This window comes from Heteronotia binoei, chromosome 18 (assembly GCF_032191835.1).
Source record: "Heteronotia binoei isolate CCM8104 ecotype False Entrance Well chromosome 18, APGP_CSIRO_Hbin_v1, whole genome shotgun sequence".
Lineage (NCBI taxonomy): Eukaryota > Metazoa > Chordata > Lepidosauria > Squamata > Gekkonidae > Heteronotia > Heteronotia binoei.
In genome coordinates, this window is record NC_083240.1 from 47,450,507 (window position 1) to 47,477,464 (window position 26,958).

A 26,958-nucleotide genomic window follows, 5' to 3' on the forward strand; every position below is an offset into this window, starting at 1 on the left:
AAAGAAATCCACCACACTGGCAGGTTCAAAGGGCAAAGCATAAGGCCGCAAGGCCCATTTGCTGCTCTGACATTATAATGCGTTTAAAGAATCAATGTTGCACTTACCAGAAAAAATTTCACAGCACTGCACATGAATAGTTTGACCTATGCATGATTAAGGCACCATGTGCATTAACAGAGTTTTTAAGTAGAAAAGGTGGATTAAAAATCAAAAATATTTTTACCCTACCTCCCACCATGTCTAGCCTAGAAGTACAGTTGGTGTGAACAAATACCAAGATCTCCTTGGCAAAGTGGATCACCAAAGGGATCCCAGAGGAATCTGATGAAATTCAGATACATTTACATGCCTGTCTCTGTAATACTGGGTTTGTGGCTGGGCCATATCTAAACTAATACTAATTCTGCATGTAAGCCCAGCTGTGTGTGTTTGTCCCTTTTTCCCAAGATCACTGAACAGTCCTCACTTGATAGGTACATTTCTACATCCACCTTTGTTAGCCATGGGGGGGCGGGGGGGCTTGAAAACTGTGCCATGGGTATATCCCATGCACTGATGAGTGCATCTGAATCTCCAATCATTTAACCCTCTTCACTCCCATTGCGACAGTCTTTACAGGGCCTTGATGGCTCTGCGTTTTGTGTACATAAATAGGCATGAACTGCTGTGCACAGCATGAGAAGAAAAAAGGATTGCCAGAGCGGTTCTAGACCTGGTGGCAAACTACCATAGCAGTGCACTGATGCAATACGTCATTTCTATAGTGGTGTTTTGAAACTAATTCATGTTCTTAAGGATAGGAAATTGAGGCTTCATTTTAAAACAATTATTAATTGTAATGTTTTCAGGATTTGTATGTTTGAGCACTGTGTTTGATTTTTTTCTTTTTTACTTTTGTTTGGTAATTGTAACGGTCTTTGCCAAAAATGGCAAGCACTTTTAAATCCAATTCTATGAGCCTCTAAAGAAGGTGCCCACATCCTCCATTGGTTTCAATTGAGGGGGGGAGGCAATTAAAGGGATTGCTGTCCCTCTGAATGCCTTTGACAAGCTGCAAGGAAACTCCAGTGTCTAAAGGGCTCATAGTACCTTTAAACGCCTTCTCCAAAAGGCACATTTACCTGGAAGGTGTTTAAAGGGACTTTAAATTACCAATTAACTTCATCTATCTGGCGGTCCCGAACAGCCCTGAGTATTTTGCAGATTTCTGGGGCTTGGCTATTTGGATAGCCAAAAAAATACTCAGATCTATATGCAGCTGAAAGAATAGCCAAAAACACCTATTTTTCCAGCTCACATATAGCCAAATGCACACCCTAGTGTGCGTGTGTGTGTGTGACAGAAGATAGGGTCCTTTAGATAGTATTTCCTGGGCAGTGGAATTCCTCCTGACTTCCCCTAAGTGTCTGTTTCTGCCATTTAGTGAAAAAGTGGCACTTTCAGGGAGCTTTTTGAAAACCAAATAATGGCTAGAAAACATCTGATCAGTTTCTACAGATTGGCATGCTTTGATTGCCCCCTTCTAATATAATCTCTATCATCATTTAATTACTTTGGTTCTTGGTAAATGTTTTATTATTTTTAAAAAAACATTTCTACAGCCATTCAGGAGGCCCCTTAAAGAGGGAAAGGAGGAAAGAAATATTCAAATTTAAAAAAGTTTCCCTATTAGTTAGTTTCAGGGTCATGAAGGGGCCAGCCATATTTCATGATACTCTGTTGACCATTTAAACCTGTCACTGCCAAGAAAGAGCAAGGCAAAAGCCAAAGGAAGCCAATCAGCTCTAGCAAGTAAATACTGTCTTGCAAAGGAACTTACCACTAAACTGGAGCTGTGAACAAGTGCACAGAGAGTGAATAATGTTGATGACCAGGCCATGGGTGGAAGCTCTAAGGGAAAGTGGGCCGGTGGCCACCAACAGAGTCACTACGTGGAAGAGGTAGGGGAGATGCGCAGCCACATCGAGTGAATTGTTGAAGGAGAGCATCAGCATATAACGGGCTAGAATGGCTATGTCATCCCACATCAGGTGCTGCTCTAACGTAGGAGTTGGAGACAGACAGGTCTTGTCGATTATTTTGCACATCCTTCCAATGACCTGGAAAGGGAGCAACTGGTTACTTTTCATTAAGAAACAGGGGGCAGGATGAAAAAGCAACATCTTCATTTCACTCAGGAAGGGTACTCTTGAGGTACACAGAATGAGAAGGAAGGAAGGAAGGAAGGAAGGAAGGAAGGAAGGAAGGAAGGAAGGAAGGAAGGAAGGAAGGAAGGAAGGAAGGAAGGAAGGAAGGAAGGAAGGAAGGAAGGAAGGAAGGAAGGAAGGAAGGGAGGGAGGGAGGGAGGGAGGGAGGGAGGGAGGGAGGGAGGGAGGGAGGGATTGAGTTCTGCCAGTGAATGGTGTTGAGATATGATGTGATCCACTGGAGGAAAAAACCAATAATATTGATATTTATAATTTCTTCATGTCCCCAAATACCTACATTACACCATCCCTCTTGAAAATCACTCCCTTAAAGTTCATCTCAGCTGTGAAACATTTGGTTTAATCCTTCAGTCCTTCCTCTTAAAAGTCAAAACTAAGTACATGACGTAACTGCACATTCATCATACCTGACTTCTCTCCACTGCCTGAGAATTGATGCTGCTCCATAATGTGCCATGCTCAATAATAATGCTACATAAATTAACAGCTATTTTCAATGTTTCAGACACACTGCCTGTTTGCTTCTGCCCGCAGTTTAAAGCTCTTCCTATCTCAGAGACTGTCTGTCTCTATTAGGAGAAGCGATCAATCAGGGGACTGCTGCTGTGACTCAGTGTGTCCCACAGCAAACCCTCCCCACTACCTACATCAAACGAACAGACTTTATGGTAATGACTTGGAGCATTTCTCCCATGCAAAGGAACTTCTATAAACCTGCTCCCTGAGCTGGGGGTGGGGGGTCTCTCTAAACTGATTTGAGCTCCCCACTAGCCATATGGTTTAAGAACACCAGTTATATTATTAGTTCCAGGGCAGAGATGGGAGAAATATATACTTTATTAGGTAAACCTGTTCGAATAAGTATCAGTCTGATGACTGTGCATATTGGGACAGATTATAGATGCAGGATTACAAAGACTGGCCAATCGATTTCTCAAACAATCTGTGAGGTTTGGAAGAAGCAGCAGGCAGGGAAGCCTGGGGCTTGAGATTTCCATCAGCACAGGATTCTCATTTCCTGAAGCCAGAGAGAGCTGGAAAGACTTGAGAAGTCTGGCTTTAACAGCACAAGGCAGGGTCCTTCACACACTACTGGCCACAATCCAGATTACAAGAGTACCAGAAAATGGGGAGAAGAGACACCTCGAATTGAAGGTAAGCAACTTTAGGAATGGTTAATTGACAGACGGCACATGATACATATTATGGAGGCATAAATCACAGACAGGCGGCTAAGGCAATTTAACCTGGAGGAAAATTCCATTATTTGACCCCAAAAAAAGAGAGATTCAAGTTGCTTCCTTTAGTGCAATATCTCTTCACTGTAACTGAAGATCAGGCTGCCACCCATGTTGGACTAGGGATGGGCACGAACTGCAGCTTGTGCATGAACCAGGACAGTTTGTGGTTTGCGAACCAGTGGCTCATGAAGAGTGCCTCTCATGAAAGGGTTGGAGAGGGTTCATGCCTACTCTTGGCTTCCCCAGGTACCACGGAGCTGCAGGGTTTCTGGGAAAGCCAAAAGGAGGCAGTTTAAACTCTCCCCTCCGTGTATCAGCTTCCACAGGCACCCCATGGCCATGTTTAAATTACCGCCTCCCCCCGCCTCCCCAAGGCTTCCAGGCTGGGGAAGGCAGGTTGAATTGTGTCCCTTGGATTGGCTTCTATGGGTGCCCTGCAGGCAGAGGGTGCCTATGGACGCCGATCCTGGGGGGGAAGACAGTTTAAACTCCCTCCCCAGGGAAGGCAAGGGAGGCAGCTTGAACTGCCTTCCCTCAAAGCCCCAGCTGAGCCCACAGTGAAACCTCTCTCCTATCTTTTTTCCCTTCTCCAGCTGGCCTGCTAGGGCTGGCTGGCTGGGGAAGGGAAGAAAGAACAAGAGAGAGATCTTTCCATTGTACCCTATTGTCCCGTAGGATAAAAAGGCAGCAGGGAGAACCACATGAACCTCTCTGAGAGATCGTGGGCTGCAGAAGGGAGGGGGAGCCATTTAAATGCCCCCCCTCCATTTACCAGCCATGTGGTTGCTGCAGGCTGGCTGGAGGAGGGAGGGGGTGGCATTTTAACGCCTCCCCCTCCCTCTTCCAGACATCCTGAACCATGAATCCTTGAACCACAAATCAGTTTGGGGAATACGGTGGTTCAGTCGGTTCATGCAATCAAATGACCCACGAACCAAACAAACCACCATTTCCCCGGTTCAATATTCTGCCTCCTGCCTTGACGCAACAGCACAGGGAAGGACCCTGGAACCTTCGTTAGGTGTCTCTGTTCACCTGACAATTGCATCTGAAGAATAAATATTTGGGAACAGGGAAAGAGGGTAAGTGATGAACCTCACGCATATGGATGCTAGCACTTCTCTATAAGTGCCACAAAGTGGAAACAGCATGAAAACATTTCTCTGAAGGTAAGGAAGTAAACCACTTACCTTACTGGAAACCAGTTTCACATTTCCAGAAGCCAGAGCCACTGCTGTGTCCGCCATAACCTCCGCTTTGATGGATCCCAGCCCCCCTGTGGCACTTGTCTTGATGAAACTGTCCAGCACAACATCAAGGAGATCTGTTATCTGTTGGGGGGGGAATAACCCAACAAGATGCAGGTTCACACTTGCTGGTTTACATCAGGACGGCTACAGCTCACTGATGGTGGCTCAAAACTACTGGCAGAACAAACCAATGGGACTATTTCCCAAAGCTCAGCAGACTTTTGCAACATGAAAATGTCTCTCCTGGCACATTTTTACCTCACGCTTCCTCCTCCAACGACCTCCAAGAGGTTTATGTGGTTCTCCCTGCTGCCTTTTTATCCTTACAACAACCCTGTGATGTAGGGTGCTCTGAGAAGGAGGGAGCTTCATCACAGAGTGAGGATGTGAATGTGGGACCCCAGACTTAGCCTGACATTCTCACCTTCAGGGGGGTTCATCATCCATATGGCTCCTTGGGTGTCAAATCCACAGGAAGAGAGGATGTGACATAGGTAGCAAATATCTGTCATGGCCTCCCATTAGCACCAATAGAAGAAGATGCGGAGGTCCTCTATAGCCTATCAGGCAGCTGGGCAGTGCAACAGAAGAGGAAGAAGGCATTCCACACTATGTTGCCGCCACCCAGATCCAAGATGGGCTGCAGAGCACTTACCCAGCCCATCGTCAGCCCAGTTGAGCGGCAGAGAAGTAGCCACTCACAGTGGTTACACCAAACCTGGACACATTACAGGAGATCCCCCCCCCACACACACATACACCTCACCACCAGAGGATCTGCAGGACCATTCACACATTTCCCAGCATGCATGCCAAAATCATGAGCAGGGAAGCAATCAGAAAGCAGCTGAAGTCCTTCCATGGGAATGCAGCCCGAGAGAGGTGCGACAGCTCAGAGGAGGAGCACAGGCATATTCTGAAGGTCAGAGGACCAACTAGTGGCATCTCCAACTCAAAGGATCTTATGGTAGCAGGGCTGGGAAAGACCTAAGGCTATGATCCTGGTGAGCTGTTCTCAGACATAACAGCCAAATACTGAACTAGTTGGATGGATAAAGCTTCAAAGCTTTCTGTTCAAAGCATTCATATTTAGGAGAGGTTGCAGCTCAGTGGTAAAGGATATGCCACACAGTCTAGGTTCAAACTAGCACCCCCAGTTTTAAAAAAGTATCTAAACTGGCATAGCTGGGAAGGACTCATCGCTTCTTATGACCTCAGGAGTGCTGAAGGCTCTGGCTGGGCAGACCAAGGACCTGACTCCAGCACAACTTCCTGCGGTAGTGTTTCAAGGCCTGTGTTTTTGCAAGGCACCCAGGATTTTGGGTTGGATCCTACGACTCCCTTCAGCAAAGTTAGGTCCTACAACTCTCTTCCCCCAATGGTGAGAGGGGACTTCCTGCAACAAAGAAAGCCCTTGCTCCAACAAAAGAAGCCTTTCTGGATGAGCAAAAACAATTCTTTGCTGGAGTAGGTCTTTCTTGAAAGAGGACTTCATAAAAGACAGTCAAAACACTGAAGAGAGCCAAAGGATTAAACAGATCCTCTGCGTGGAGTGCATTCACTACCTCATAGTTGTGTGACTTTTCCAACATTAAAGACACATCATTGAGCATCTTCTAGCCAAGGGCTTGAGGATGGACAATGATGTAAGAAACAACATAAGAAACTTATGATTATCTGTTTCAACAGGCACCAGTTCAAGCATCGGACTAGAATTTGAGATAAACCAGTTCAAACTGCTATCCAAGCAGAAAGTTCACTGGGTGAACTTTGGGCAAATCACAGCCTCTTAGCCCAACCTACCTTTCAGAGTTGAGGAGGGGATAAAATGAGGACAGGAGAATCAGGTACATGGCACCCAGGTCCCTCTAGGAAGGGTAGGATACAAATGTTCTAGGTGTGCAAGGGGGGTGAACAGCAGATATGGGCAACCCATGGCTCATGAGTCAAATGATTTGCCCAAGGAGGAAAAAAAATAAGCAAGCAAGCCTCCAGCCTCTCCCCACACCCTGCTTCCCCTTGGGATGGAGCTGAACACTCACATCATGACTGATGGTACTGCAAGGAACAACGTTGTTATGAATCATGCGGCCAGAAGGCAAATCAGAGAGAGCAGATTCTGGAAGGTTCTGGGAGGAGTGGCGGAATCATAGAGTTGGAAGGGACCTCCAGGGTCATCTAGTCCAACCCCCTGCACAATGCAGGAAACTCACAAACACCTCCCCCTAAATTCACAGGACCTTCATTGCTGTCAGATGGCCATGTAGCCTCTGTTTAAAAACCTCCAAGGAAGGAGAGCCCACCACCTCCCGAGGAAGCCTGTTCCACTGAGCAATCGCTCTAGCAGTCAGGAAGTTCTTCTTAATGTTGAGTCGGAAGATCTTTTAATTTCAACCCACTGGCTCTGGTCCTATCTTCCGGGGCCACAGAAAACAATTCCACACCATCCATAGGAGCATGTGACCTTTTCACTTTTTCCGCTACAGTTAACTGAGAGACCTCTTAGAGGGTTATGTTGATGTGTGGAATATAAACATTTTAAAACAAACAAGCAGATGTTGCTCACTTGAGCCTTCTTCTAAGACCAGGCCCTACAGTTTGCAAATGATGTTTTCAGAAGGAAAAAAAACTCATAATACTTAATCCACAACCATGCAAAGTGACCAGCACACCTTCTTCAACTATATCAAATTACACAGGCCATTCTGGCAGCTGTATGTGGAAATGTGGGTATCTCCCATGCTAGATGGGAAGAACTCCCCCCACCTGCCATGAGTGACCCTTTCTGAACCTTAACTGCCATGGCTGCTGAGGAGGAATGAAGGAAGAGGAGAATTTAACATTTGTTTATCATTTAAAACATTTTTCTCCTGTCTTATCTCCTTATTGAATATGATTATAGAATTTAAAAAGCCTGCATGTTTTTCCAAACGGATTTGCAACTCTTGTCAAAGCACAAGGCAAAGCTGATATTCAAGTGACTGTGGGGAAGATAAGCTACATACAGGTGAACCATGGAAAAATCCATACCTGCCCCAGACTCCCCCAGATCTTGGCCTGAATGGAAGGGTACATCTGCTTCTCATTTATGGTCATTGTGATAAGTTTATCGAGAATTGCTGTCACTCGCTGCCGTTTGGCATCATCATTGTGTTTGCAGAAACGAACCAAATTTGACAGCCAGGGAGTCATGTATTCCAGACAGAGGTGCTTCAATTCAATACCTGAAATGAAATGGAATATTGCAGTGAATCCGAAGCCCAGCAAGGGCGCTTCTCTTATTTTGGGAAGGAGAATCCTGTGCAAAAGTTTGACAGCATCTAAAGCAAGGCCTAGGAAAATGAACATAATCTGGATTACTGAAAAAAGGGAACACCTTCAAGGATACAGGAGCCATGAGAGTGCCAGCAGCGGCTTGGGTTTCTTGAACTGCAGCCATCTTACTGCCTGGGCAAATGGGTGATCAAGATGAGAGAACTTTTAAAAGACGTTTGTGAAAGCATGCCTGGGAGCTGCTGAAAAGTCAACAATTTCATTGGACAAGCACTGTGACAGATTGGAGGCTGTCCTGCCCCTGAATGGTATAATAGCCAATCAACTCTTAGTGCCTGAGCCTTTTTACTCTAGCGACCAAGTGCCTAGTATGAGGGGAAGGGCAGCAGGTCTGCCTCCGGAGGGGTCCAGAGAGCAGAGCGGGATCAGTTCTATTTCTGGCAGAGGAAAAAATAACTGGGGTTTTAGGCCTGTCTGTGGTGATAAGCAGACCTGCAGTATTTTCATCTGCCTCTTGGAAAACGAGGCAGCTTAGCGGAGCTAGAAGCTTGTGTGCTTGAAAGAATCTAACCTGGTGTCTAGGCTGGGAAAGCTAGTCAGAAACGAAATCTAAAATCGCTTCTGAAGCTGTACCCAGATCCTAGTCTGAAACTCTAACCACTACACCACACGGCTTTTGTGAAATGGATGGTTTATGGGGGATGGCTGCAGTTGAATAGTAGCAAGCACCCTGGCCTGGATGAGTCAAGCATGTCACTCCATGGCTGCTGAGAGTCCTGGCCCTGACCAGTCCTCCTCTCACAGGTCAAAAGCCCTGGAAAAGCCTTGCCCCCTCTCCCTGCCTTTCACTGACAAAAACCAAGGCTTGTAGACTGGTAATACTGCTATGGCTGCCTAGCAACAGCCATAACTGTCACTGTGTGTGTTTTTCTTTAACTACAGGTGTTGCTTGGGAGGGGGTGATTTAAGTTTTAATGTTTTGTGGATTGTTTTTGGGTTTTTTTAGATTTCAAACTTTTCTGCAAATCTGAACATGTCAATTTGGGTTTGTGTTGCTTATTGCAGAGAGAGAAAGAGAGAGAAATCCTCAATGGGAAAACAGGCGGATCCACTTGCTGAAGAATGGGCCTTCAAGAGAATAAAACAACAAGTTACCAGCAATCTGCATGCATTTGTTTGTACATAAGTAAAGCCAACAACCCTGGGCTCAGAAGAATCTGTTTACTGTCAGACCTGGATTTCTAGTCACTCTGTACTTTGGACTTGATCATCTGTGCTGCAATCATTTTATTCAGGGAAGATGGAAAAACTCACTAAAATTTTAACTTGTCTCCTGGAGGCGTATCACTTCCCTCCATCTCATCAGAGAGACCACAAGCATAAAAAGACTAAACACCTGTTTTTAAAAGCAATATTGCATCTTTCAAATTTCTGTTCTTTTCTTGGAACGAAGGAAGGTTTCCCTGAAAGCAGCCACCAGCAAAGATGGAGTGGGGCTCAAGGTGCTTCCAATGAAGTGATCTTGGCAATGAAGTGCTCTGGGCACCACTGGGGTGCTGTGTGTGTCTTGACACTGCCTGGCTCCTGAACCCTCCCCTAGCCGGCTGACCAGCACACAGAACTGGCAGCAACATCAGGAAAGAGGCACCTCTCGGTTACCCTGTTTCATTAACATTCCCCTGTTAATGAAACCCTCCGATGCGGGAGGAGGAGGAAGAGGAGGACTGCTAAACCACAAAATTCCAGAGATCCCTCAGTTGCCAGCAAAACTGGATCTTTAAAAACATAAGCTATTTGCTTTTTCACACAGCTATAAAAATGTTGGTGGGAAAACCCCAACAAAACAAGGACTTCAACCGGAAGGAGGAAATGAAACAAAGGAAAGCTCATAGAAAACAGAAATGAAAGAAATGGGCGTTCTTCAAGGACAGGGCGGACTGGCAACTACTGGTCAGCAGGGGCAAGAGAACTGCTGGAGAAAGAACAGCATGACAGCAAATGATGCACCTTGAAATCACAGCAGCCAATCTTCCCATAACACCTTTTTAAGCATTTCCTTACAAACATGAACAAGTATATATTCCTTTTAGTGCTGGCATTACCCAAGAGGAGTCCATTGGCTCAGACCAGAGATCCATGTAGTCCAGCATCCTATTTCACACAGTGGCCAACAAGTTCCTCTCGAGGGCCAACACACAGGGCACAGAGGCCAAGGCCTTCCTCTGACGTTGGCTTCTGGCACGGAGATTTCTACACAGGGGTCTCCTTTGGTCACCACAGCTAGCAGCCACTCCACCATGACACTGACTAATCCCATTTTAAAGCCATCTAAGCCTGTGGCAGCAAAGTCTGCCATGTAGTTACTTACTGAGTAAAGAATCATTTCTTTTATCTTTTAATTTATTGCCCATCAACTTCATCTGGTGCCCCAACATTCTAGCATTATGTGTGAGGGAGGAAAAAGCTCTCTAGTTACCTTCTCCACCCCATGCACAGTTTTATAATCCTCTGTCATGTCTCCCATTAGTTACCTTCTCCTTAAATTGAAAAGCACCAGACTCTTCAGCTTCTAACTGCAGGAGAAGCAAACCAATCCCTCCACCTTCCTAGCTGCCCTCTCCTGCAATTTTCTCAGCTTTAAAATATCTTCAATGAGATATAATGACCAGCACTGTACATACAGTATTCCAAATGAGGCCATGCTATGAATCTCTACAGGACATTACAATATTGGTCATTTATTTTCAGTTTCTTTCTTAATAATACCCAGAATGGAGCCTGCCTTTTTCACACCTCCTGGTCAATGAGTTAACATTTTCAGTGAGTTCCTGACTGAAACTTCAAGATCTCTTTCCTCTCAGACTCAGCCAGTTCAAACTCCATCAGCATATATTTAGTTCCAGCTTGAATCATTTTACATCCACCTGCAGTGCTCTTCCTTTTCCATCTTGCTCCTCTGCTCATCCAATCCAAACAGATTCTTTGGATCTCTTCAAAATCTGCCGCAGTTTTCACTGCCTTTAATTATCTGTTATTATCTGCAAACTTATACTGCTCCCCTCCTAATTGCAAATTATTTAGGACCAAAGTGATCTAGTCCCAGAATCAATTCCTGTAGGACCATCACTGCTTATATTTAAGGTCACACAGTTCAAGTTTGGAGTTCAGGGCTCCAGGAAAGCTTCAGATGTGAAAGTAAATACCATGTGGCTGGTTTGTGAAGTAATTGTTTTTATAAGCATCATTTCCCCAAAGCTACAGAACTGGTTTCTAACAAAAATATGCTCTTTTGGTTTCCTTTGAGAGGCTATTTGCATTATAACTGCTAACACTGTAAGGTTTTGATGATTTCAAAAGGTACATCTATGATTTCAAAGCAATAAGTAATATTATGAATAGATCGAATTGGAATAGTATGTCCTTTACATACACACTCAAAAGCAAGCTTTGTCACAGATTATAATGGAGAAGAAACAAAGCACCTCTACTTACTAGATTTGCTAAATCCAGAAATGCATTCTTCCAAAAACTCTAAGGTAAGGTGTGGTTCATTAGCTGCCAGAGTCTTACTAATAGAGACAATGAAAAGGGTGTTGTTGGCAGGGATACACAGGCCCGAAGTCTCCAATAACTGGCCCTCTATCTTTAAATTAAAGGTACAGGTTAAGGCACAGAGAAGGTTATAGGCTGCAGACCTGCAATAAAGAATAAGGGATACATTTTAAAAAATGTTTCCGCAGGGCAACCTGCAGAAGCTATCCTCAAAAAACAATGTCATAAAATTAAGTTCAAAGGTACTTTCAGATCTCCCACTTATCTTCTTGCACTACTAAAATACTTTGTCTACCCCACCTTTCCATTAAAATCTTCAGAACAAACTCAAAACCCAGACTAAAACCACAGAGCAGCAGCAGAGAAAAGCAACAGGGGCAGCTACCCATTTCAAGGCAACAGAGAGTTCCTCAAAGCTCTTTGAAAAAGAGCAGCCGTGGCTTGATGCATCAATGACACACTTTCATGTGCTTCCCCTTGGAAGGGAGTTCCACAGTTCTGAAGGTATTTCAGAAAAGGCTTTCTCCCAAGTTGAGAAGCCCTGATCAGGGCTTGTATGGCTAGGCTGACATGGGTGTCATCCCAAACCTAACCCCTGGGTGTGAGGGGGTGGAAGACTATCAACATATAGAGCATCGACAAGGCTGAGCATCAGGCAGCCCAAAAGCAATGCTGTCCCAGGCAGCCCACCCTCCCTCCCTGCCTGTGAACCAGAAGAGATGCTCTCCCAGATGTGCAGGTGGCCCAGCCTCTGGATCACCAGAGTATGCACAAGATAGTCCTTAAAGAAAATAGCTCCTGTAATAAATGGTCAGGAGAAGTGAAGGGATCCTTACCGCAGACTTGGGTCTGAGCTTCCTAGATTGAGCAGTGCAATGTTCAGCAGTGTTCCTGGCACATCCTTGGGGCGGATTTTTGTGTGCTGTGGGATAGAGTCTGGCTGGGAAAGCTCCCACCGTGTCCGTATGTGAATGATGGACTGGACGATGGCATCGCACTCCTGGTGCATGAAGGTGAGAGGTGTGCCTTGGTTGGCGATGGTTAAGGTGAACTGGTTTTCATCCACCAGGCAGATCTCTTCTATTTCAGAGGCATAGTAAATATCATTCAAGAAGACAGTCTGGCCCAAGACTCTTGTGCGCTCTGCAGAAGTTACTTGTACGGCAGTGGAACCAACCTGCACAAAGGAAGGAGAAGAAAAAGAAAAGCATTTAACTTGTACAGGAAAATAATAAAGCAAAAAACAGGATCACATACCAGAGCTCCCTTAAAGAGATTAAGGCAGTAGTTCCTAAACCCTTTGAAGTGGACCGAACTTACTGGACTTTTTTCTAAAAGGACTTGACTTTTTGAGATCTGCAATAATAGGCTTGAAGGTATATATGGACAATACTTGGTGAAATCCTGAAAGTGGGATGTGCAGCCAGAGATAGGGGGACAAATGGTGTCCCCCAGCAAGCAGACCAGATACAGAGAGGGAGGGAGGGAGGGAAAGCAAGATAGAGATTGAAGTCCTAAGCTTCAGATCAACAACATTATCATTCTAAAAAAAAATCATTTGTATGTTAGGCTACACCTCCCGACATCACCACTGTTTCACACAGGGTTTTTCTGTTGAAGAAGTCCAGCAGGAACTCATTTACATAGTAGGCCACACCCCCTGAATGCATTCCTGCTGAAAAAAGCCCTGTCAGAGAGAGACTGTTGGTCTGAAAGGTATCACTAAAAGCCTCTAAGGGAGAACTCCTTGGGGCCAGTCCTGCCAGTTCCAGGTTGGTGGGAAATTCCTGGAGATTCTGTGGTGCAGTCTGAGGAGGGCATAGGTGTTAGGGCGTCCGAGCAGGGTCTGACAGACACAGGTTCTTGTTGTGGAAGCTGACTGGGTGATTTCAGACCAGTCACAGACTTTCAGCCTAACCTACCTCACAGGCTTATTGTGCAAATCAAAGGGGGGAAAGGAGAATGACGTAAGCTGCTTTACCACCACCACCCCACTGTGGAGAAAGACTGTCCTTTTCCTATGCAGAAGCTGCAAGGAGGGTAGAGGTGATGGAAAGCTAAAGTCAGAGCGGCAGACAGGTACAATGTCATACACTCCACCCTCCAAATCAGCCATTTCCTCCTGAGGAACCACTGTTGCCGATCTCCAGGTGAAGGCTGGAGATCACTCAGCATTACAACTGCTCTCCAGATGGCAGAGATCAGCTCCCCTTGAGGTGGGGGGGAGGGAGTGGGGAAGTGAATGCCTTCACTTGGATGGATGGGAGGACAGCAAGGGGAGGGCACTCACCTAGAGCCTTTTTTCTAGAGCCCATTGTATTTTTCTCCACAACAGGCCTTATTCCTAGTCTCTCTGTGATGCAAGCTCATCTACTTTCTGTGCCTTTCTTCATCTTCACCTGTTCCATTCATCATGTCTCGTAACAGGCTGCAGTGGTCCTGCCAGTTATTAAACATGAATGGGTAAAAAAAGCCACCACCGCATAATGTGTGAAATGGCCTGTTGCGTCTTTCTTTCGCGGGAGGGGTGGCATCTGAATTTTCTAATTAACCTTATAAAAATTGAACAAGGAATAGGCAAGCTTCTTGAGAGCTAACTGATGTGGGATTCTTGCTTTTAATGTTGAGGGAAAGAAAACAGCACAGATCTCTCCCATTTCCTTTATTAACAAAAATTAAATTATTTAAATATATAAAATGGCACTCCTCAAAATATCTTTTCATTTAACTAAAATCCTCTCAATATATACAAACTGTAACTAATTATATCAACACATGAACTTCTTTCCTGACATCCTTGTTAGGAATCCCTCTATTCCAATAGTGAATAAACAGTAACTAGCACTGTGTAAATAAAATCTAGATGTTCCTGTTACTGAAAGCTTTTCCTCTGAGAACTGACAGTTTATTCATTACTGTGACGTGCCAAATTTTGGGTAACCAAGCTTCCATGCTTGACAAAGACTCTCTTTTCTAATGCTGAGTAATATCTTGGTTGACGTGAGTAAATGTCTCAGGAGATATAGTTGGCCTTCATACATCTTTCTAGAACAATATCCTAATAAATATGATAATGGAGACATTTCCAAGTAGACACCTAATATTTTGCAACTTGTATTTTGTATCGGTTTCCAATATATTTTAAATATTTGGCACTTCCAACATTTTGAGCCAAAAGCAGACTTCTTGATTCTTACCTCACCAGCAAAGATCAGATGAATCCACCGACACTTTTGGGAGTCATAATAACATCTGTAAATAATACCTTTAAGCAATTCTCTCTGGTTTTAACATTAATATTCTTTAAAATTAAATATGGCATTGTCAGGGTGATAAATTCTGGGGTTTCACTTTCAAATTAAAGTTGTTGGGTTTTTTATGTCAAGTTATTTATAAATGGTCATAAGCAAGAAAAGGTGTGATTTTCTTGGTCTCCTGGGGCAGAAATGGAAGCTGGATCACAAAGTAGATACAGCTTTGATTTCTTAACCTTGAGGGTGGGATATTCTCGCTTTACTCTGCTCTGGTAAGACCTCACCTGGAGTATTGTGTTCCGTTTTGGGCACCACATTTTAAAAAGGATATAGACAAGCTGGAACGGGTCTAGAGGAGGGCAACGAAGATGGTGAGGGGTCTGGAGACCAAGTCCTATGAGGAAAGGTTGAAGGAGCTGGGGATGTTTAGCCTGGAGAGGAGACCGCTGAGAGGTGATATGATCACCATCTTCAAGTACTTAAAGGGCTGTCCTATAGATGATGGTGTGGAATTGTTTTCTGTGGCCCCGGAAGGTAGGACCAGAACCAATGGGTTGAAATTAAATCAAAAGATTTTCCGGCTCAACATTAGGAAGAACTTCCTGACTATTAGAGCGATTCCTCAGTGGAACAGGCTTCCTTGGGACGTGGTGGGCTCTGCTTCCTTGGAGGTTTTTAAATAAAGGCTAGATGGCCATTTGACAGCAATGAAGATCCTGTGAATTTAGGGGGAGGTATTTGTGAGTTTCCTGCATTGTGCAGGGGGTTGGACTAGATGACCCTAGAGATACCTTCCAACTCTATGATTCTATGAGAGTTCTGGAAGAAGAAGATGAAGAAGAAGATATTGGACTTATATCCCACCCTCCACTCCAAAGAGTCTCAGAGTGGCTCACAATCTCCTTTACCTTCCTCCCCCCCAAAAAGACACCCTGTGAGGTGGGTGGGGCTGGAGAGGGCTCTCACAGCAGCTGCCCTTTCAAGAACAACCTCTGCCAGAGCTATGGCTGACCCAAGACCATTCCAGCAGGTGCAAGTGGAGAAGTGGGGAATCAAACTCGGTTCTCCCAGATAAGAGTCCTCACACTTAACCACACTGAACTGGCTCTCCAAACTGGTTCTAGGGTTGGAGACACTTCAAAGATTTAGATTGTTGTATTGTTCGTGCAGATGGCTTGCTAAATTATTGAGTTATATTATAAAATGAAGGCAGAAGAGCATACTGAGGCCATCAGCTGCTATAGAGACTACCTTTATGGCTTCAGATAATTTCCGTTCCATTGTCCTGTCTTTTAACATTTTAACTCTGCAATTTACCTTGAGTGCCTTGGCAGGAAGGTTGTGGAGCAAATGAACAAATGAATATTCAAATACATGCTGGTTACTCTAAGCACTGAGTAGCATGTGTCTGTTGGACGAAGAGCCACTTAAGCTGCAAGCAAGGCTCCTTCAGATGGAGGAAAGTTTATAACTTTACACAACAGAGCACTAGGATACAGCTTAGTGTTTTGATTTCTTTTTTCCAAAATAAAAATGTAATTTAAAAAAGAGGGCAGGCAGGGCATTCTGAAGCCAGTCCTTGCACACCGCAACTGCAGCATCCACACACCCTGACGACACTTGGAGGGAAAGGTGCAGCCTCACACAAGACTCACTTTGATAGAGACTTTGGTATCCTTGTGGGCCAGCTTGAGAGCATTGTGGAACACCTTGAGGTCTTCTTCCAAGGCCAAGGTGGCAGCTGGAAGTTTCTGCTGCTCATGCTCAATGTGTTCTGCCAGTTTCCCAGGAGAGTCAATGAAGATCAGCCTCTTGCTGCCTTTGAGGCCTGTCAGGAGTCTCTCGTGGTACTTGGTGTACTCCCTCACCCAAGAATTGCAGTTGTAGATGTAAACGGCAGAGACGTTTTCATAAGCAAACCCTGGGAATACCACAAACCATTTGGAAAGGAAGTCTGTTTTGAAACGGTTGCTGGGTCCAGCATGAGTGAGGTCCACGACAATCTCATATGGCTTAGCATAGTATGGCTTCAAAGTTAACAAGACGTGGTATATCAGCAGGTCACCGTTGATCTGGCCAGTTTTGAATCTAGAAAAGGGAAAACCAATTGCAAAGGAATGAAAGATTGGAGGCACACCTTGGCATGAGTCCTCTTGGTTAGGACAAAAACATAAAGAGGTCATCCCCCCAGAGATTTCTGCAGAGAAATTAGCTCAGCAGTGACTTTGCTGGCAAGGGACAAACAGCAGCGATTACCATTTGGGCTCAGAGCATCCATCAGGCTAGTGACAAGGTGGAATAAGGGCAAAACATCCCTCATGGAAAAGGCAGCAATTTAGAGTAGCCGGGCAGATCTCTCTCTAAGTCATATATGTTGATATCTGAAGGGCCTTGAAAGACTTCTAACCAAACTTCTTCAGAAGAGTCGTCCGTCTACAGATGGCTTTTCAAAACAACCCGGGAGAGTTACAGGGAGCCGCCACTCCTACACATCCTTCCCAGTATCTTTAGGTCTGGGCATGGCATTCTATTTCATGGGCCCTCCTTTAGCAGGGAATGAATGCCCGGGCAGGGGCACTCTCCAAGGCCGCATCGCCAGGCCCTGCCACTGTCCCTCTTCTGCTGCTGTTTCAATTACTGGCCTCATTACTAACACCAGCTTTTAACTAGTAATTCTCTTTACTATTGCTTCTCTAAATTTACTAACATAGGTTTTGTGGGTTTCAATTGTAATTTTGTTTTTAATACTATTGTTTATTAATTTTATTCCACTTTATGCACTGTCTGCCTTCCTCTTGGGGACTCAGAACACTACCTTGAGCACTTGCTGGAAAGAGACAGATCAATTTACACACAAAATAACACAGGACTGTGACTGATCTTTCCCAATCTTTTTGAGACCATGAACACATTTAGAATTCTAACATGGCATAGTGGGTACAGCAAAAAAATGGCTGCCTCAAAATGGTTGCTTCAGGAGGCGGATCCAGCTACAAAATGATTGCCACAGCTTAACTTCAGTAACAGTATAGACCCTTGTGCTGTAGTGGCTACTGCTGTGAAAGCAACATTTAAAGAAAAAAATCTGCACGTCAATCAAATCTCCAACAGAGAATCAGAAGCCTTGCTAGACAAAAACTTTGCCTAGCTCCTCCTACTTCCTAAGAACATTTAGTGGTTCCAAAAACCATGTCAGCGGGTGCCAGGGCGCCATGTTGGGGAGCCCTGCTGTAAAGAATGGCTGTGAACACCCCTTTACTTACAAACAACATGCTTATCATGGTGGCAGTCTGAAGGCCACTTCATATGTTACAGCAGAGAAATTCATATTTCTACAGATGCATATAGAAAGGAAACTGTTGACAATTGTGGCTCTCCAGCTCCCTAAGCACATTCATCACATAGGCCTTCAAAACACTTTTTTACAAAATTCAAAATGTGAAATGTTGAATATAAATGTATCCCAACAGAAGTTAAGTTTTAAAGTATTTTATAAACAGTGACCCAAAAACTTTTAAATGTAATGAAGGGTGTACTGGGGAGAAATATTTTCTATTTCACGTATTTTGTTATATATCATCATCATCTTTTGATACATACAATTATGTTATGTAATCTTCTTTTCTTGTCTGTATTTTTAACTTGTTTTGCAAAAATGAAAAATAATACTTTAAAAGCACTTCCCCATCCCTCACATACAAATATTTGCAGCAGTGCACAGAAGAGCTCCTGCAATACGTGTTACTTGGTCACTCTTGTAGGCAGGTGGTCACTTGGGAGTGACCAGGCAGTCTTCCAGGCATGCTGAAGTCACTTCCCTCTCCTCCTCCTGTTGGAATCCCTCCTCCTTCTCTTCTGTGCTGACGCAGGTGGCAGCACAGCCCCCCACCCCCATCCACCCACTTTGCTCTATCTGCCTCTCCTCCTCTGCCCCCCCCCCACACCCTCGCTCTGGCTGGGAAAGCAGTGTTCGACTGACTCTCCCCCTTGCATCAAAGAATGCAGGCCCTCTGTGTCTTTACATGATAAGCACATACATACTAACTCCAGGTAACTATGGGTGAGAAATGCATGCACCTGGCCCACAGACTCCCCACCTCCACAGCCTTCTAAAAACAAACAGAAAGGGATACCTATTTTCCACGAAAGGAAACTTTTCCTGCTCTAAAAAGAGAAGCAGCACTGAAGATCACAGCCAGGACTCCTCACCAAACTGCTTTCCTCCAACTCTGAAACTGCCTCCACCCCCACCCCCAAAAGGAAATAAGCTCATTTATCAAAGCAGCGCTGCCTTAATTACGCAGCAACTGGCCTTTCAGTTCCAAACCCCCCCTCCCCCTGATGGAATCCAGACATTGTCTGTGCCAGGAGCTGCAGCACGCCCCCCCCCCCCCACACAATCGCTTAATTGGATGAGTCCGACAGCATTCGAAGGAACAGAGATCAGCAGAGACTTTGAAGATACCAAAACAAGCTAATTAAAGCCCCCTTTTACATTTATTTTAAAAGCTTCACTGCTGTTTCAAGGAGGGAAATGTGCCAGCAGAGGAAGTCATAAAGCGCTCAGCACAACAAGCCCATGTGTGGCAGGTCCTCGAAGTCCAGTTTCCTTCCCTAAGGAGCTTGAATAGGTGCCCTGACACTCACATGCTCCAGGATCGCGGGCTCGGTTACAGCAGCCATTTAACCCAGGCTTTGAGCCTAGTCGGCTGAGAGGAGAGGCCATGGCCTTGGAGGGCCTCAGCCTCCACCACACCTCCCCAGGGGCCAGAGTCAGCCACAGGTTCTGATAGGTGCAGAGGCACAGGGCGTCCTTGCCCCTTCACTGCTGCTCTCTTCTCCCCCCACCCCACTGGGGTCAGCTTCCTCTTCTGCCTGAACGGTATCAGTCAGGTTTGAAAAGTGTGCCAGACAGAGTCACTGCACTGGATCCAGTCAACATCTTAACTCTGTCTCCCCTGATTTCCCTCCTGACTTGTCACCATAGCTTCTGTCCATAAAGGTAAAGGTGCAAGCACCAGTTGTTTCCGACTCTGGGGTGACATCGCATCACTTTTTTTATGGGGTGGTTTGCCATTGCCTTCCCCAGTCATCTACACTCCCCCCCCCCCCCAAATCAAGCTGGGGACTCATTTGACTGACCTTGGAAGGATGGAAGGCCGAGTCAACCTTGAGCCAGTTAACTGAACCCAGCTTCCATCGGGATCGAACTCGGGTTGTGAGCAGAGAGCTCAGACTGTAGTCCTGCAGCTTTACCACTCTGCGCCATGGGGCTCCAGCTCCCCTAATGCCTGCGTGGCCTCTTTGGTGGTCCAGGGGCATTCCCTGCTCCCTTCTCCACCAGTGGCAAAGTTGCTTTGGCCTTGATGGGTCCCTCTGGGCGGACTTGAGAAGGATGCAAGGGGAAGGCAGAGGAACTGGGCCTCCTCAGTGGCCTGGGACAGGCCCTTTGCCAGGCAGCCAGCCAAGGTCCAAGACAGCCTCTGCTGGGGGTCGTTTTCCTGGCTTGAGCCTTGCAGGAGCCTTGACAGAGAAGCAGCACATAAATGAAGGGGGGGGGGAGGAATCGATAAAGACTGCTGGAAATGGAATATTTACTTTTAGACAGATTTATCACAGTTCATATTGAAGTGGGTTATTTTAAATGCACCAACTTTCCCCCCTGAGTTTTAATTTGAATGCATTTTTGGTCAAAAAGCGACTACTAAACTAATTAATATTCTAGACGAAACAAAATATTTTCCTTTTTTAAAATAGGCATTCTGAATTGATTGTAATTGTTTTCTCTTCCTTCACGTGTTGTGACCTCTCGTTTGGGCGGCAGAATAGAGTTTCATTAGCACAGGTTGTCCTGGTGCCATCTTTCCTTACTGACTTCCCCACAGGTGGCTGCTGGCAAGGTCTACCTCGCTGTCTGTGGCTCCTCATGTGGTTCCCTACAACCATTTCAAGGCCATTCACAGTCCCCAGATTGCTCACAGGTCAGGTCCAGAGAGCCTTCAGGCAATGGTATGGAACAGCCATCAGTTCGAATTAAATAACATTTAAATTAAATTAGCTGCTCACCCTGCACTAGTCACAGCATGAATTGAGGCTGGTCTTCTCTAGACCTCAGGTGTGATTTCTAAGGCCAGGACACCATGGGGTAGTGGCGGGGGGGGGGGGGGGGGAAGCTAACTTTAATTATAACAAGTAAATACTAAGCTCATCATGTCACACTTACCTTTATTAGTTTAAAATGAAAATGCCCCCACTTTTCCAAAGCTCAAGGCAGGCTTACATGGAACGGCCATAAAACTACACTGCAATGCGTGGTTGCCAACTCTGACTCAGGAAATACCTGGGGCTTTGGGGTGGGGCCAGGAGACTCTGGGGGTGGAGCCAGGAGCAAGGTTGTGACAAGCACGACTGAACTCCAAAGGGAGTTTTGGCCATCATATTTAATGGGACTGTGCTCCTTTTAAATGCCTTCCCTCCATTGAAAATAATGGAGGATGAGTTGGCTCAAAGAATTGGACTCCAATGGTCCAATCTTTTTTAAACTTGGGGGCAGGGTTTGAGGAAACGCAACAGATGTTATGCTGAAAATATACCTTAAAAAACAGCTCCCCCCCAAGTCCCAGATATCCACAGATCAATTCTCCATTATACCCTACGGGAAATGGTCTCCAAAGGGTATACTGGAGTGCTCAGAGTACATTCAACCCCCCCCCCACACACACACACACTATCTGATAACCCTAAAGTAGGGGGAGGGCCTTCAAACCAAGGGATCCCCTGCCCCCAACTACCCAACAAAACAGAATTTGGAGGCTAAAAACAGCTGCTAAGGAAGCCTGTGTGTCTTGCTGTCAGAGAAGAGGCAGGCCTGTCTGATTGCCACAGAGAAGTCAACAAAGGAACTCTGAGCAGCTGAAGGAAAGACCCTTCAGAGGGTGATGTGGTTGAACAGAGCAGGGCCCGAAGGATGAGCACCAGTGACCAGACCACAGGATATAAGAGCAGCACCCACAGTCAGAAAAACAGAAAGACTGTCCAGGATGATATACATGGAAACTCCATTTAAATCCAACACAAAAAAGAGAAACAGGCTGGGTTTACACCAAGTACGGCTATTATGGAGCAAAACCAAAACCAAACCTTCTGGGGGAGATGGCTGTTTCCCCCCTTCCTCTCTAAAGCCTCATGGCACACTTTCAACAGAGAGGAAGTGTGTCATCTCTGTGGTTTGCTTCTCTAAATGAAGAACTAAACACTGTGTTTGGGATGCACATTTTCTTCTGAAAGGACAGCAACAGAAACCCTCCCATCACCCACATCTAGAGTTTGGCACTGTGGGGGCCGGAAAAAAGAACAGGCAGCTAACTTAACACAACTTCTCAGAGTCAGACTCTCTGTCGGCTCCTCCACCAGGTAAGAAGAGCACTGCGCTGGGCTCTCTTTCTCTCTTGCTTTGCAATGCCTATCAAATTGTCGTCTTTGATATAAAAGACAGAAGTCCCTCGCGCAGACAAGCCTTCATGCTTGCAATGTACTGGGGGAGGGGGAAATGCTTCTGAGCCCCTGCTGATCCTTCATTAAAAGTTATTTATCTATCTGAAGTGAGGAAAAAATACCCAGAAAGCAGAAAGGCAGTTAGGAACCTGAGAAGGAAATCTATCGCACTTCATAGTAACAACCATGTAAGATAATATTGTGAAGTGCTTTCAGTACATGGAAGTAGCATAGAAATGCCAAGAATTATTATCAAAAATTGCCCTATAACTGAAGTGACCAATGATGGATAAAGAGGCCATTAGAGCCAGGTTTTGCTTTTGTGAACCTAAGTGAAATCCTTAACATGTTGTCATTAAATAGCACAGCACACACACGGTTGGATCCTGTCAGCTTTTCCGTTAGCCCAAGAGGAAGGAGAGGCCCTTTTTGACCCCCTCCCCAAAGGCTATACTGGGGACTGTGGAACCCATGTGGGAACATCCATCCATCCGTGATGTCCTGCGGAACAAACTCAAGTGAATCTGTAGCCTCTGCCAGTAGGTGAAGACTCTGGTGTCATTCTGCATTTCCCCAGGGATCCCTCATTCCTGACCAGTTTAATTGCCACTTTTATGTCTCTGTACATATTTTGACTCTGTTCTTAATTTGCTTGAATGATGTGTGTTTGGGGTGATTTATTTTAATGGTTTTTAAATGCTTGGGGCCCCTCGCAAGCATTTTCTGGCCAAGCGCGGAAGAATAGATGCTTTTGAGCTGTGGTGCTGGAGAAGACTCTTGAAGTCCGTTGGACTGCAAGAAGATCCAATCAGTCCGTCCTAAGGGAAATCAACCCAGATTGTTCATTGGAAGGTCAGATGCTGAAGCTTAAATCCTTTGGCCACCAAATGAGAAGGGAGCACTCATTGGAGAAGATGCTGGGAAAGACAGAAGGCAAAAGAAGGGGACGGCAAAAGATGAGATGGCTGGACAGCGTTACTGATGTAACAAAGATGAATTTGAGCAGACTTCAGTGGATGGTGGAAGACAGGAGGGCCTAGCGTGACTTTGTCCATGGGGTTGCAAAGAGTCGTACTCGACTGTGTGACTGAACAACAACAACAAATGCTTGGGGGCCTTTGTGAGGGGCAAACAGGGGGATACATTTTTTGTAAGATAAAATAAAAATAAATAATTGGTGTGGGGGGGCGGAATCCAAATATAATGACCAAGGCTGACCAAGGGATTAAACATTTGTATAATGCAAACCCAAGTCTTGAATTCAGAAGACACTGGAACATTTGCAGTTACTTTGCAATTTTTCTTTGGATCCAAATCACCCATTTTTGGGAGTGGGGAAGCAAAAGGTAGGACATATTGAGGCCTGTAGCTGAATGGTGGAGCAGCAGATGCTTGGCATGCAGAAGGGACCACATTCAACCTCCAGCTAAAAACACCTCAATAGCAAATCTGGACTGGTCTCTGTTAGAGACCCTGGAAAGCTGCAAGCAGACAGAGGCAGAGGGATGCAGGGTCAAAGTCCACACAAGGCAACTTCCCAGGCTCAGTGATATGACTGCAGTGTGGGGAGGAGGGGTATGTTTGAACATTTCAATTTCTATTTGCATAAAAGAACTAGGGGAAGTGCTGCTGATCTTCACATATTTTGCTACTTTCATGTAGGAGGGGAAAATTTCAGCTTACGGAAGAGCTGGCAAAACAAGCAAGTGCCTGTTTGCGTAGATGTAGAGTGCATCTATGCTCTCTGGTATGCTTGAGCTGCTTTTGTCAACTCAATGCCGGATGTCACATTTTCCATGGCACACCCACAGATCCACCACCCCAAATGTTCACTTATTTGCTCCCCCTCCCCCCCACCCGCCCCGGTGGCACCTCTACGGCCAAACATTTAATAACTGCAGAGTTACCATTCCAGGATCAAAGTCCTGCACATGAAAGGATATACCTCAGGAAGCTGCTATGCTAGAAGTCAAATTCTTCTTTCAGTGTGGATAGCTGATGCTTTTTATTGCTTCTTTATGTGCTTCCCGGGGGCTTTTCCCTACTAACTTTGTAAAAATCATGAGGGTCTTGTTCCCATTCCTTGGCTGGAAAGTCAAGACATAACAAGGATGCCACAGATACAGAAAAGGTGGCTAGAGGGAGCCCCCTCCCCCAAATAATACTATACCCTAGTGTCGTCCAATGAGCTGATGGGCAATAGGCCCAGGACAGACAGAAGGAAATGTTTTTGTTTCTCACTTTGTTCAGTGAGAAATTAAATTGTGGGATTTATGGCCAGTGGAGGGAGTGACGGCCACAAGCACTGATTGCTTTATGTGGGGCTCAGATGCATGCAGAACGGGTCCATCAAAGGCTACGAGCCATGGGGAATAAAGTGATGCTCTGTATTCAGCTCTGACCTTCAAAAGCTGATACCCTGAAAATCTTGTTAGTCTCTAAGGCGCTACTGAACTAATCTAGCTCTCCATATTCAGAGGCACTACACCTCTAAAACCCAGTGCTGGGAGGTAACATCAGAGGAAAGGCTTGGCCTCTGTGCCATGCTGGCTGGTCCCCCCTCCAGGGCAACCAGCTGGCCTCTGTGTAAAATGGGGTGGGGGTGGGGGATGGACCAGATGGACACCTAGTCTGATGTCCCAGGCCTCTTCTTAACTCAAGGGGTCTGTGAAGAAATGTATTTTTTCCTTTGGAGGTTTGAAATGAGCAAAGCTTTTACTCTGAGCTTTAAAAAGTTTTTTCTCTCTCTCTGGGCAGAGCACAGGCAGGGAGGAGGAAGTCAGTCAATGGATTTCCAGGCTTACATCAGCTACCTATTAAGAAATGTTCATAGGTCTAGCTATAGACAAGAGAATGATCCAGTCTCTTCCCCTCCCCCCACTTCAAGCAGGGAACAGAGATTTGGAGGTGTTAAATACTAGAGAGACTTCAGGGAGGAGAATTCTGGAGACTTTGCTTTGGTCATGGTAATAAACTTTTATTGTTTTCCCTGTCTATGAGGCAATGATGACTTCTGGAATAATCTTTTGTACAAGCATGCCTGCACACAAAAGCTTGTATCTTGAATAAATGTTTGTGGGTCTTAAAAGTGCCACTGGACTCAAAATCTGTTTTGTACAAGCAGTTAAAATTCAGCACAGAAGGGAAAACAGCCACAACATTTATCCATTCTAATTTTAACAGAACACAAGATACTATAAATAACCAAAAGAAACGGTGCATCTATTCCTCTCCTGTGTCTCTGAGGCTGGGAAGAGAGACCACGCACATGAGTAACAAGTCTTCAGTCTGAGATAGTTATACCTGAGATCTGAAGTCAGAATGTGGAACAGCTGCCCATTTTTACTGACTGTATTAAAGCCTGCAGGCTTGATCGGCTTGATTGTTAACTGCCTCAACCCCTAGGGCAGAATGGGTTGGAAATAAATGAATAAATAAACAATTCCATTATCAAAATCAAATATACTGTCAATTAAACAAACTAACAAATATTCATTCAACAAGATCTTTCTTAACCATTGAATCCAATGTTCCTCTGACTGTAAAGCTAATTTAACCTTACTGGTTCCCTATCCTTGCAGGTGACAACCATCCCCCCAAGATGAAACTGATGGCCATCTCACACGTACATCTGGCTTTCATTCTGGGCTCCATCCTAGCATTATACTTACAAGCGAGAGGAAGTGCTACTGATGTCCCCTTGGGAATGACTGAAAGTCCTGCAGTTCCTACCAGTCAAAGCCCAACAAGCCAGGAGCCAACAAAACCAAGTACAGCTCTTACTACAACAGTTACACAGGAGAAAACTACTTCTGCAACACAGACATCTGCCTTCCAATCTGCATCACCCACAGAGACATCCATCTTCCAATCAAGATCACCAACAGAGATGTCAGCTTCCCCATCACCCTCAACACTAACACCAGAGGTGCTGACATCTTTTTATGTGACCACTACAACTAACACTGATCAGGGATCAGGGATCCTTGGCAAGGAGCAGGCTACAGCTAACAAAGATGAAATCTGTGATGAAAACAATAAGAGAATAATGTTAATTTGCTTCATTATCATTGGGGTCCTTGTCTTTATCGGTGTTCTTCTACTCCTGGTCATTGTAGTTCTGGCAAGCAAAATGTCCCATCTCAAGAGAAGACACCCAAGCAAGCGCCTGCCCAGGAGCAACGGCGACTTTTTAAGTGGGAACAGTTTGTGGCCTCTTGGTTTGGAAACACTGCAGAGGACGTCCAATGAAACACCAGGAACCAATCCAAAAACACAAGGCCCTGGGCTGGAGAGAGTGAGTGCAGAACATGAGCAATTTGAAGAAGCTGGAAAGAAACTAGCTAGAGAAATATCCAACAGACAGAAGCGCCAAGAGATGCCACCAAAATCACATGACAGCACCCTAGCCAGGGTGGAGGTTTAAGCCAAGTTCCAGCAGCCATTTTAAAAACCTGAAAGTTGCACACCGCTCTTGTGAGCAGATTGGGTTCTAGGTAGAAACTGCTGCTGGTGATCTTTGGGGTACTACAGATATATGAGCTGTCACGGTAGACAAAAGCGCCCCACATTATTCTGGAGTCAAGAAAGATTTCACAGCTACTCAAATGTTGATGTTTTAAAGAATTTGAAAGTTACTCAACAAAGAGAAAGGCAACATTTCTACTGGGTGGAAACCAGAACT

General features: G+C 45.3%; 2 protein-coding genes across 3 annotated transcripts in view; one reads left to right on the plus strand and one right to left on the minus strand.

Annotated features, from left to right (window-relative positions):
- Positions 1 to 26,958, minus strand: part of NF1 (neurofibromin 1) — a 249,271-nt gene that overhangs the window by 48,264 nt on the left and 174,049 nt on the right. For both annotated transcript variants that reach the window (XM_060259690.1, XM_060259689.1), the window contains 6 exons: positions 16,436 to 16,868; positions 12,363 to 12,703; positions 11,467 to 11,669; positions 7,732 to 7,925; positions 4,642 to 4,782; positions 1,823 to 2,102 (listed from right to left, as the gene is read on the minus strand). In XM_060259690.1, coding sequence (XP_060115673.1) covers positions 1,823 to 2,102; positions 4,642 to 4,782; positions 7,732 to 7,925; positions 11,467 to 11,669; positions 12,363 to 12,703; positions 16,436 to 16,868 — 1,592 coding nt within the window. The remainder of the gene's footprint in view (positions 1 to 1,822; positions 2,103 to 4,641; positions 4,783 to 7,731; positions 7,926 to 11,466; positions 11,670 to 12,362; positions 12,704 to 16,435; positions 16,869 to 26,958) is intronic.
- Positions 22,057 to 26,879, plus strand: EVI2A (ecotropic viral integration site 2A). The gene is made up of 2 exons (XM_060259189.1): positions 22,057 to 22,193; positions 25,856 to 26,879. Exon 2 carries the CDS (start codon positions 25,876 to 25,878, stop codon positions 26,698 to 26,700), a length of 825 nt encoding a protein of 274 aa, XP_060115172.1. The 5' UTR covers positions 22,057 to 22,193; positions 25,856 to 25,875; the 3' UTR covers positions 26,701 to 26,879.